At 38.3% G+C, this 12,820-nt stretch overlaps 1 protein-coding gene across 1 annotated transcript; it reads right to left on the minus strand.

Moving 5' to 3' along the window:
• Window positions 1–272: 272 nt before the first annotated feature.
• LOC578211 (neurotrypsin) lies at window positions 273–11,584 on the minus strand. Its single transcript, XM_030977103.1, has 5 exons — window positions 11,580–11,584; window positions 6,119–6,429; window positions 4,544–4,876; window positions 2,515–2,838; window positions 273–1,225 (listed from the first exon to the last, which is right to left on the minus strand). Exons 1-5 carry the CDS (start codon window positions 11,582–11,584, stop codon window positions 990–992), a joined length of 1,209 nt encoding a protein of 402 aa, XP_030832963.1. The 3' UTR covers window positions 273–989.
• Between the last annotated feature and the right edge of the window lie 1,236 nt (window positions 11,585–12,820).

Here is a 12,820-nt window from a genome sequence, read left to right on the forward strand (position 1 = left end):
TGGCATCAGTGCGGTAGGGATACTCCAGGAATAGATTGTTTGTGGATAATCCCCCCCCCCGTTCCTCCAAAAGATATATAGATTGAAGCCCCTCTTTGAAAAATTACTCAACTAATAGACTTTAGGCTTATTAACAAGAATCGTTTCAAGTATCTGCGTTATTGCTCATTTTATACCTCTTTGAGGGATACCTAAACATAAGAAAGGCCGGATAATTGTGGTGCTCTCTGTGACGTTCCAATCTATTCCAACATAAATATCAGTGTTTAAAATTTTAATGTTTCAAAAATGCATGAATCAAAAGTGTGTTTTTTTTTCTCTATGGAGGACTTATAATAATATTCTATCATACTATTTTCTGTAGTGCCCAAAGTAAGAAGGCACTTGGGAGAAAAACTGAAATTAATGATATTTTTGTACGCGGCAAACGAGAGAGTTATCCGCGACGACGTCACAGTGCACTGACCAAACTGCCAATTTGAAATTTATATAGACTTAGTGATGTCATATTAAAAAACTCCGAACTTTCTTATCATTGTTCCCATTTTTTGCAAACGTTTGTCAATTTCTTTATCCTATTTTCTGCTTTTATACAAAAGATGTCAATACGAAGGTTGGATTGCCTCTTAAGATTCTACGCCATGATTCATGAAAGCTCGCGGCGGGAAAAAGAATAATCCTCGAACATATCGCGGCGCACGTCTGGGTGATTCTATACGCTCCATCTTATTCCTTTTAAGGTCTAACATAATTATGCTGTGTTAATTCGGTGGTGGCAGAGGATCGGATTGTCCACCCTGTAAGGCGTAATATGAGGGAGGACTTGGTAAGGAGTCGGTTTGAGACGCTGGAGGATAGGGATTCGGTGGTTGTTGCGGTAGGGAGTCGGTTTCAGTTGCTGGAGGATAGGGATTCGGTGGTTGTTGTGGTAGGGAGTCGGTTTCAGTTACTGGAGGATAGGGATTCGGTGGTTGTCGCGGCATCTGTGGCTAAGTCGGCACGGATATCATGCCATTTGAAGTGGGAGCCGCAGGGGTGTTATTAGCGGCAGGATGAGAACTAATGGTGCTGAGAGGGACCTGAACCGATGACGTAGGTATGACGACCGGCTTACGCTGACTGCAGGTATAACATACAGCTACGAGAGCAAACAGTGTCAGCAAGGACAAAGACACACCAACAAAAGACATGATGCCCACGACACGTGAAGAGGTAGCGGGTGAACCTGCAGCACAAAAAATGGATTATAAAGAAAAGAACATAGAAACATGAATTTCCTCATTTCAGTATAGATGGAATTCTCACTTTTATATACACCGAAATTCAAAAGTTCATCCTCCCCAATTAGATTTATATTTGTGTAGGAATTGCAACACAAAAAGGATGTTATATATGTGGTCGACAAATAGTTTTAGGTTTGTTTAAATGCTAATATTTTCTTGCCTGAATAGAGTGCTGCTCAGTTACTGAGAGTTCTTCTCGGTTTGATGTTTTACACCATGGCTAAGAGCAAATCTGGACAGGGTATTCTACTTCAGATTCTCAGGTAAATACTCAAGCTATTGCCTTTCGAGAGACTGAAGAAGAAAAAACAGTCAGGAGATAGCCAAATCCCTGGGCAGAAGTGTACGATGGGTTGGGAAATGGAGGCAGCGACACAAGCATGGTGATTCTCTTGATGACAAACCCAGATCAGAGCGGAGTTCCAGGGTCAACGAACTAATCTGCAAGGCTAAGGTAAACAGGTACCAGGCCTGCAGCAGACAATGAAAAATCTTGGAAATGTTTCGAAAGCCAAGGTACGGTGTATCCGGTTCTACAAACGATTGAAACTTCCACGATTCACCAATTTACAGAGAGACACGAGCTTGGCCTTCTCTAGTGAGTATCCTCTGTACCTTTTTCCCTTCTCGCTCAAAGGCGCTTTCTACGTCAAGGTATCACAATTAATGCACAGTTCAATTCATAAACAACATCTTGCAGCAGACATTGCTCCATATCATGGGTAGAAAGCAATTAATCAGAACCCGTTACACCAAGGAAATGGTTAACAAGCAGCCTGACATGGTGTTGGTTCACGATGGTGCACCTGGTCATACTTCTCTAGTGACTAAGCAGTAGAGTGCCGAATGTCGACCACCTTCCAGGATTCTTGAATAAGAAGGAATGGATACCCACCTCTCTAGACTTGATCCTGATCAAACACTGTTGGAGAATCCTGAAAAGGCAGGTTCTAATGCGTAGTCTACCTGAACCATCATGAAACAGCTCATCTCCAATGCAACAAAGAAGTGTTACAAAATAGAATTATCTGGTAGAGATATCTATGCCTGAAATACTTGAGGCTGTTGTGAAGAAAAATGGAGAACAAACTTGCTTTTAGAATAATTGGATCTGCACCCGCAACTCCTATCAAGAAAAATGAGAATCATCAGATAATGGCTATCAAAAACAAGCATGTATGGATTTGCATTTCCAGCTATTGTATGTTGAGAACGCTCTGTACAGACTTACGACATTGCACTCCTGCATCTTCGCTGTGAGAACAGTCTTCAATACCCCATCCGGCGTGACTACAGAACTCCAACCTTGTTTCATATCCCGAACAGCCGACTTCGTCTAGGTATATCGGGTCAGATCCTTGACCATATGTACCACCACTCCTGGCTACACCAACATCACCTGAGTATCCAAGCTGTTGACAAACTACCCTCGCATCAGAGTCATCCCAACTGTCATCACATACTGTTCCCCATTGACCTTCATGGAAGATCTCAACCCTGCCTTCATCTAAACTGTATCCATCAACCAGGCGGACGTCTCCTTCCAAATCATTGTCTGCAGGATCAAAACATAAACAAAAAATAATCATCATAAGTGGTAAGATTATGACCGATATTATTAAAAGCGTACCTAATTTGAATAGTCCATGTAGGCGTAAAGCACATCTATTTTCTTTAGAAACAAGATGTTATTATTGTTAATGTCATCATCATCATCATCATCAGCAGCAGCAACATGATGAGAGCCACATCGGTGACATTCACTGTTCTCACAGGGTGCTCTGGTTAAAGATTCTTTTTTTCATCGACGTCAGCCTTAAATAGAACCGTCAAGAAATCTGTCCGACCCGTGTTCTGCATCTGACGGATTTTACCGTCGTTATCACCAGCAATTAAAAGGAAAGTAAAACGTTTTTTTTTTGTATGGCTCCTTTTTGTATTTACAAAATTCTGTGATTTGGAAGATATGTTTACAAAAGAGATGTTTAGGGCCTATTTTGTATCATTGCTCACAAAATAGCTTCATCGTTATTATACTATCTGCGATGTTATCGTTTATGAAGACTGAAAAACGAGATTAATTCAACGGACAATAAACGAACATACGAAACTAAGGATTAAATGTCGGTCATTGTAGTAGCCGGATGAATTTTGTTACTCTATACAAAACTAGTGAAGGAAACTTTAAAAAGTCTACGCCATTTTATATAAAGTGTGGAGAACTGGCCATAAAATATATTTTTGAACAGTGTGAAATTCCTAAGATTGTTGGAATTTGTGTTACATGTTGCGATTATGTGATTCCAGCTATTATTTTTCTTGTGGGCAGTTGGCCTCGGAGGCCGTTGTTTTCGTGGGATTTAGCCAAGCTCTATACGCAAACGAAGGAAACATACAGGTAATGCAATAATAATAATCACTTGGTGTCACCTGAGCCTTGGAAAACAAAACCAACGTGAATCATTGTCAGTTGTTTCAAAATTAACGTTTCTATCAATATTGATTTGATTTGTATGTTTTGCATTTCGTGTATGTTTTGCAGAAGAAAATAATTCAATTCAATTCAATTACCCTCAGGTCTCCTCCCGATATAAATGATTGGGGTCGATCAATAGTACAATAGGGTTCCCCTACACCTATTTGAAGAGTGCTTTGGGTTCTTCACGTGAAAAGATAGTGACATTCCTCCACACGAGGTCTTCTTTTTACTTCGTATCCGATGGTAGGAGTGTTTTCCGCTATAACATAGCGTGTATCTTTGGAACACGCTTGTGCTCATAAGCGCACAAGACGATCTTTAGTCATCCCCGCGGGTTGGGTTCTAAGCCACGATCTTTGGACATGTTGGTCCGACAGGCCAGGCGCGGATCCAGGATTTCTTAGGGGAGGGAGCCCAACTTTTTTTTTTTTTTTGCTCCCGAAAATTTGAAAATCGCGCCGGCCGATAAGTCGCTCAGTGGGGGGGGGGGGGGGGGGGGGGGGGGGGGGGGGGGGGGGGTAGTGAGCACATTATTTTTTTATTTTTTTTTTGGTCCTCGAAAATTTTAAAATTTGCAACCCCCCTTGAGCGCCAGGGGGGGGGGGGGTCCAACCCCCCAAAAAGGTAAAAATCGCGTGATTTTACATGATTTTTTTCTCAAGGGGGGACCCGGGCCTCCCGGGGCCCCCCTGGATCCGCCACTGCGACAGGCAGATGCTTTACCGACTATTATATACCAACTCGCCTCCTCAATGCCTGCTTTATATTGTTTGCGACTTACAATTGTTGTCATAGCAGTAAACTCCTGCATCTTCGCTGTGAGAACAGTCTTCAACGCCCCATACGTTGTGACTACAGTACTCCAATCTACTTTCATATCCCGAACAGCCGACTTCGTCTAAGTATATCGGGTCAGATCCTTGACCATATGTTCCACCACTCCTGGCTTCACCAACATCACCTGAGTATCCAAGCTGTCGACAAACTACCCTCGCATCAGAGTCATCCCATCTGTCATCACAGACTGTCCCCCACTGGTAATTGTGGTAGATCTCAACCCGGCCTTGGTTTGGAGTGGACCCATCAACAAGGCGGACATCCCCTTCATTGATGTCTTCAACGCAATTATAAAAGAATAAGAAATTAACGAAGGTGAATAGTTTTTACAATATACATGTTTACAACTAAATTATTCACACCCTTACCGGTTCTTGTAATTGTTGAAGTATGTGAACATTGATTCGCCCCAATTTTTGTTTCTTGAGGAGTTGACATATAAAGCATACATTTGTTTTTGTTATAACATTAAAGGCCCTAATTCAACCAGCCCACCTTTTATTGGGGAGTTACGAAAAACACAAAAAACATCAAATTTGCAAAGAAAAAAATTATTCAGTTGTTAACAGTACGTTTCGACTATTATGCATTTACTGCGATCCCGATGTGATAATATAGTTCGTGCAAGTCATCAAACCTTTTTACTAAATGTCATATTCCATCCTTACGGCTATAAGATTCATAACAATCTTTAATTATTGGAAAGAATTAAAAGGAAGCCATATGCTTTTGCAAATATGTTATATCAAATACCCTTATTTACACACAAACCTATGAACCGGGACCTACATAAAACAAGCTTTGCTTTTTAGTAGATCCCCCACTTTATTGATTGATTTATATGATTGTATTCTCTGTTATAACTATTATCATGTACATTATGTTTTCTATATTGTATGTTTAGTAATTACTATTGTTCATTATGTTCAATTATGTTATTTTTGATAAAGTGAAATAAATAAACTTGAAACTTGAAACTTGAAGTTATAACTGCGTAATATTTATCAATGAAACATGCGGTCATTTTGTATCGGACAAAATATAGAAGAAAGAGATGGACGACGAAAACTGCTATCAGCTTGATCTTTTGTGCAATATCATAACATTTGCGTAATTGTAAATTCATTATATGAATAACCACAGTAACCCTAAATTTATGAACCTTCTGTTTTTATTTATGTAGGGAGAGTTAGGAAAGGTATCGCTGTAGGATATTTTGCATTCGAAAATAGGATGGGCCATTTTTCCCTTACTGTACCAATAGCCGATTATTACCAATACTGTGCAAGTACCGTGTCTGCCTATCTGTGACCCTGTAGCTTTCCAATTGTACGCCTATTTGGAGACAACGCTAAATTTCAAACAGTTTGGGGTCTAAAATTACCCTCATGGCAATTTAAGGTCCTAAAAGAGCACTAGTAACGTCATAAATAAGAATAAGAGCAATGACCATGCACTTTGAAGGCATTTGCGGTCTGAAACAAGAACTCAACTATCCCTTTAAATGTTTTTTGCTTACCACATTCTACAGCCGCATCCTCGCTATGACTACAATCGTGTTGTCCCCAGGATGAATGAGAGCAAGAATCTAGACGATATTCGGTCCCGAAGCAGTAGGTCCCGTCAAGATGGATAGGACCAGACCCAGGATTGATAGCTGTATACCCGCGAGCGTTGGTGGTTCCGAAACTGAGCTGTCGACAGACAACTTGTGCATCGGAGTTGTCCCACGTGTCATCACAGATAGTACCCCACTGGTTATCGTGGTAGATCTCGACCCGCCCTCGCCCATTCTGGGCGCCATCAACAAGCCGTACATCCCCTCGAATTCTGATCCAAAAAAGAGAGAAATCGAACAAAAATGTATCGATAATTACTACGACAAACCATCAAAAACATCAAGAACATTTATATAGACGACAACAAAGAACAGAAGTAACTGAGAACAATGGTTACAGTAAGAAGAAAAAAAAATTCTTCGTTTTTACAAATAAAAATGCACTAATATACTGTAATAATGTACTTGTTCAAATTATTTCATTAGAACCTATCTTTTTCTCGAGTCACTACGCCACAAGGTTCACTTGTCTCAATCCATTGTTGGATACATTGTATCGCGCAGGTGGGGTCAATGGTTCTAGATCTTCTTAGGTGCAAGGGTCTGGTACACGTCGACAGGCTAGAAGATGTTGCATAGTCTGCTCCTCTTCACACATGCAAATAGTGTCATATAGTTTTCATTATATACCTCACTTAAGAAATCCAGCCATCTGATCGGTCGAAATTGCATTCATAAACTTTAACTATTCCTGTAAAATTCCCGATAAAATTCCAAACCCATGTAATAGTTCAAAAAAATAGTTCTGAAATCCCAGTTACCATGGTTACTGGGAAAATAGTTCAGTCTTGGTGAAATACCCATAGGTTCACATGTTAAAAAATGGTCTGAGCGAACGAGGATACCGTACGTGTGCGATGAATTGGTCGGTAATTTCAATACAATTGAATCTCGATCGATCTTACCGACAATTTTATCTTGCATTGTTGACATGAAGACGAAAATAAACTTCCAAAAACAACATCTGCCGATAGATCTTGATCTAAGTTCGTGCCAATGCATTGCAAAAGTAAAAGAAGGGCCCGTTTAATGGAGCTGCCGCGAAGCATCCAGCACGCGAAGCCGTTTTCAATCCATTTTAATGTATAAATTAGAGAAAACCGCCCCCACCGCCCCCCCCTCCCCTGGCTACGCTCCTGGAATAAGATGAAGATAAAGAAGAAGAAGAAGAAGAAGAAGAAGAAGAAGGAGAAGAAGAAGAAGAAGAAGAAGAAGAGGATGAAGATGAAGAAGAAGAAGAAGAAGGGAAACAAAGAAGAAGAAGAAGAAGAAGAAGAAGAAGAAGAAGAAAAAGAAGAAGAAGAAGAAGAAGAAGAAGAAGAAGAAGAAGATGAAGGTGAAGAAAAAGAAGAAGAAGAAGAAGAAGAAGAAGAAGGGAAACAAAGAAGAAAGAGAACAAGTAGAAAAGGGAGAACTATGTTCATCACGAATATAATTGTCGCTTCATTCAACATTTTCATGATTTTAAGGAAAACAAAAGACCTGTCTTAATGACAAGAACTAAAGGATATTGACATCGTTTAGCCTCAGAAAGAAGACGATTCGTTGTACCTTTCTCGACTCTTAATCCTTATCTGAATTCATTCCCCCCTCCCCCCTCCCTCCTGCGCGAAGCGCGGAAGCTTTGACGTATTATTAGACAAAGAAGACGATTAGTTATACCTTTTCCGACTCTTAATCCTTAATTTGAACTCAGTTTCCCCCTTTCTGCGCGATTCCTTTTCCCTTTTTCTACGTCCTTTTACCTTTTTCTTCTCTTTCCCTCTCTCTTTTTTTTGACCGGCGTTTTTTTTTTTTTGGGGGGGGGGGCGACCGCCCCCACCGTCCCCCCCCCACCTGGCTACGCTCCTGGAGTCGTGTTATGATGATATATGAAATTAAACACCTTCTTGCCTTCAGGTATTTCAATCAATCCTAATGACGTACATGAGCATCATACAAGGCAAATAGACAGAGGATGTTTACGTAACCCAGGAATAACAACGTTCTGTTTGTTTACAGTAATGCTTGCATTTCCATACTTTTATTAAACGTATTCGTTTTCACTGGTTGTCTACCGTAACAACAAAGAAGGCGAAATACGTCATGCATGGCTGATCGTCAACGTGACTTAGTGTGTTGTTTGTTTCTACGGCAGGCAGCCAGTAAAACGTATTCGTTTGATAACATTATGGAAATGCAAGCATTACTTTAAACAAACAGAACTTTGTTAGTTCTGACTCATTCTTCCTGATTGATGTTTCATATGAAATGGCAGAAAATGAAAATTTTAGACATTTGATTTTCTCTTTGAAATTCAGATACCGTCCGCCTAATGACTTTTTGATACCTTTTCTTCAAATTGTTTTAAATCACTCATGCGTGAAATATGCATCATATGAGTTGCATCGAATGAAGATAAAGATATAAGCGTAACAAATATGTGTCATTTATTAATTATAATTGTGATTAAGTTATGATAAAACATCGATAATTCTCGGTCTCGTTTTTTCAGGGACGCATTGTATACTGTTGGCATGGGTGTCGATCTGTAACTGATACCTATTCATCGGGGGGGGGGGGGGTGATCTATTCATTCATGCCCCCCCCCTGATGAATAGGTATTACGTAAGGATCGACACCCATGACTGTTGGTCATAATGGTGGAAAAAATCCTCTATGTGGGCATGCCTTGACCCATAATGCATTGCCCTACAGAGGAATTGTATATGTTGGGGACCGGGGGGGAAATACAATGAATTATTGAAAATCTATTGCATTTTCGTTCTTTTTTTTTTGTATTTGTGGGGGCGGCGACGTACCCTAGCCCCGCTGCGTACAGTCATGGTTCAGTGGCTAAGTAATGTCCACGTTACTGTGAGCTCCCAGGATAAAAACCGTATCTATATGCTTTATTAGTGCCCTTTTATGAGGCATTATTCCTCATCACTGTCAGTTATGATTTAAGGACGTAGGTCCCCTAGTAGATTAGCTTAGTAGCATACACATGCTTTAGCAGTCATGCAAAACAAACACTCACAAATTATTATTTGATAGAATCTGAGAATGTAAACTATTATCTAGATCTAGTAGGAATAAATCATTGTTAAAATCTTTCCATAAATCGGGGTAAAAAGAAATTATTCCACAATTATGACCAACAGTGTATACATCCATGAAAGACATATACAGTGACTGATGACTCTGCATATACATGTAGGAATGTATTTCTACACAGAGTCTCACATTATACACGGATGAGTTGAGCACCATTAAAAACATATTTCCTGTATTTACACAACCTACATATTGGGTCACTGCTATTTATATCCATGTCGTAATACATGGTAATGAGCTTTTCATATTTGTTAAAGGGGAACTAACCCCAAAGAATAAGTGTAGATATTCTGTAAAAAGAGATTAATTCCTGCCGTTTGATGTAAATTAAATCTTACGAACGTGTACAAGAGATATATGAATGTAGATTTCTTGGCCTGATGTTATGCCTTTTAGCATGACATGGACGCAGCCATTTTCTTGAACATGTGACGTACCAGTTGGAGTTATACATGTATCATGCACCAAGCTTCAATTGAAAAGACTTTTTAATTCAATTAAAAAACCTTTAATTTTCAATGAGTAAAAATTATAGACGAGAAGGTAAAAATTACTCTTTGAAAAGCTTTGGACTATCAATACATGGAGCATATATTAAAATAATAATGATGATAATGATAATGGTAAGGAGCAGAATAAGAAGAGGAAACAAGGAACTAAAAATAATGTATATATATATATATATATATAGGATTTCCCGGCCAAATTCGCGTGTTTGTCATTCGAATTCATTTACTTTGCACTTAAGGTAGCGCAGATCGGCTTTGCCATGCCAAGTATCATTCAATTTTCCAGTTTTTGTATTTAATTTAGAATTTTGGTCGAAGGGTTTCATAGATCTGTCATTCAATTTAGAAACTGCTCAACTAGCATTCAAATTAATATTCACTTGTCGAAGCGTAATTTTTATCATTCAAATTAACACCTGTCATTCGTATTCGTAATATTTTTTATTCAAGTTAGGAATGTTAGGGGGAAGAATTGCATCAAACTTTTATAATTTTTAAATAATGCAGTTAAAATGCATGATTTGCCATTGGGGTCTAAGCTGTTATTCCATTTATTTATTTTCAGGACAATGCAGATGGGTGTAGTCAGACATAAAGTAAAGAAGGGGCGAAATCAAGGGATATGGAATTTCTGCACGGACATGTTCATATACCCGGGAAAGGTGGGGGTACCCTCAATCGCCCCTATTTACTACAGACTCGGAATTTTACAAAAGTAATTCACATCGTCTCTTATACCCAGCACACCCCTCTGTTTTTCTTAAAGAGTTTCATAGTTTACTTGCCCGCCAGCAGATCGATGGCTAAAGACATGTTCAAATTGTTGACTCCAGTCACTACCCCAGTCACAATATTGTACCCTTCTTCCATAATGAAGTTATGATGAAATTATGATACATTTATGATGAAACATAAGACAAAACAACTTCCTTACATGAACATTTACAAATATACTGAGACCATCAGGTCCGTAGATGCAAGTCGCTTTTTCTTCTTAACAATCAAACTTAAATGCTGATGAATATCAGATAAATCTAATAAGTATGAATAAATGCAAGAAAATGAAATATGATGAAATACACATGAAAAAACAATCTTGAAAGAAAAAGAATGAGCTATAAAAAGTGTGTAATAAACGAGAAATGTATATTGACCATCAATTCAAGTGCACAAAGTGCTAATTTGAATGCTACAAAGTACAAATGAATTAGAATGCTAAAAGTACACTGTCGTGTTGTCAGAAAATCGTGTTGCGCCAAATCGAATGACCAAATAGCGAAAGAAGCACATTGTTCATTAATTTGAATGAAACATAAGTAGATTCTAACGAAAATTCCATAGATTTGAAAACTAGAAAAGGGAATATAAACCTGAGATATACTTGACTGTACTAAAACCATCGAATTTGAACGCAAGACAAATTAATTTGAATGACAAACTCGCGAATTTGGCCGGGAAATCCTATATATATATATATATATATACATAATGTATTTTGTATTTAGTCATTTATTTTTTAAGCGATTAAATATAAGGCCTACCGCTTCTATACCAAAAGGAAATTAACATCATAAGCCTTCATACAGAAGTGGTATAGCTGATTTGAACCCATTTTTGTTTGGGTATACCACTCGTACGAGAAGTCATGTAGTACATTGTAATGGGCTTGTAGATTAAAACATATTCACCCTCTGAATATATTAAAAATGAGTATAAAATAAAAATAGGAACCAAATCTTACTAGAATTTACACTTACGGCATCGTACGTAATTTGGCCAGAACACAACGAAGGCGCTGAATATTATCCACAGTCTCATACCACGAACAAGCTTCCTATCAGTATTTGACGCCATTTTTCAAGCACTAAGAATGACGTTGGTCTTCACAACGGTTTGTATATATGTATTATCCAAGAGATAAATTGACCTTAGTCTGGTGTACTAGATGATTCATGAGTGCGTGCACACAACACTAATGTTGGGAGTGTGGAAAAGAGGGAGAAGGAGAGAGAGAGAGAGAGAGATGGAGAGAGAGAGAGAGAGAGAGATGAACAAAGAAAATTTAGGGCGGCGTTGTATTTGCTTTGACTGTATAGATCAATCACATGAAAGAGAAAACGCAGATACAATGCCAATATAATATTGGTAAAGGCGGGTTACCATAGCAGCCCAATCCTCTTTGTAATGCACTAAGCAGCTTCAGTGTGCTATACACATTTCTGATTGAATCAAATTCTTACGGCATTATTACCCACATGTGAAATGTTCTCGAGTCTAATATTTTGGTAGATTAAGATAAAGGTGAGTTCTGGTTAAACAAAAGAAAATGAATTCTCACAGAATCAAAAGAAACTTACACTGAATGTTCAAGATTACAAATAAATGTCATTTGCCAAACAATTTTGATAGAAAATGTATACTGGCTGAGTAATGAGCATAGTATCCCCGACACCATTTGTGTAGTCCCATATACATCTTTCTGTGTACACTCTTTGTTACTTAACCGAGACTGGGCCAAATTTATTATGATTTTGATGACTCCAGAACTTTGAAGTACACACCAATACTTATATGCTACATGATCAAATTTTTCTGAACCATTCCACACCTTTTTTCACAATGCATTCGGATGACCAGAACTCACTTTTATCTTTAAAGGGCAATCTGAACCTGTGAATGACTTGCTAGTAAAGCAAAGACAAACAGATTGGTGATATCTGATCAACATAACAAGCTAGGAATATTTATGTTAAAATTAACTTTGGGATGAGTTCTCGATCGGGTTGTCATGTGATCACATGTCATGGAGCCGTATGTTGATATAAGTACCTAGTCACATCGACGGAATGATATCAATAATGATGATAATAGTAATGATGGTAATTTTAATAATGATAATAATATTCATACAAATGATTATAATAATATTCATTATAACATAAATAAAAATAATGAAAATATTAATAATAATAATGATATTTATATTAATAATTAAAAT

This window comes from Strongylocentrotus purpuratus, unplaced genomic scaffold, assembly GCF_000002235.5.
Source record: "Strongylocentrotus purpuratus isolate Spur 01 unplaced genomic scaffold, Spur_5.0 spur5_scaffold_9, whole genome shotgun sequence".
Lineage (NCBI taxonomy): Eukaryota > Metazoa > Echinodermata > Echinoidea > Camarodonta > Strongylocentrotidae > Strongylocentrotus > Strongylocentrotus purpuratus.

Excerpts from the sequence above, each read along its gene's own strand:
- LOC578211 (XM_030977103.1), bottom strand. Across the intron at positions 4,877-6,118 it reads GGATGCGGCTGTAGAATGTG|ACATCAATGAAGGGGATGTC; the intron begins GTAAGCAAAAAA and ends ATTGCGTTGAAG. Across the intron at positions 1,226-2,514 it reads AGATGCAGGAGTGCAATGTC|GTTCACCCGCTACCTCTTCA; the intron begins GTAAGTCTGTAC and ends TTTGTGCTGCAG.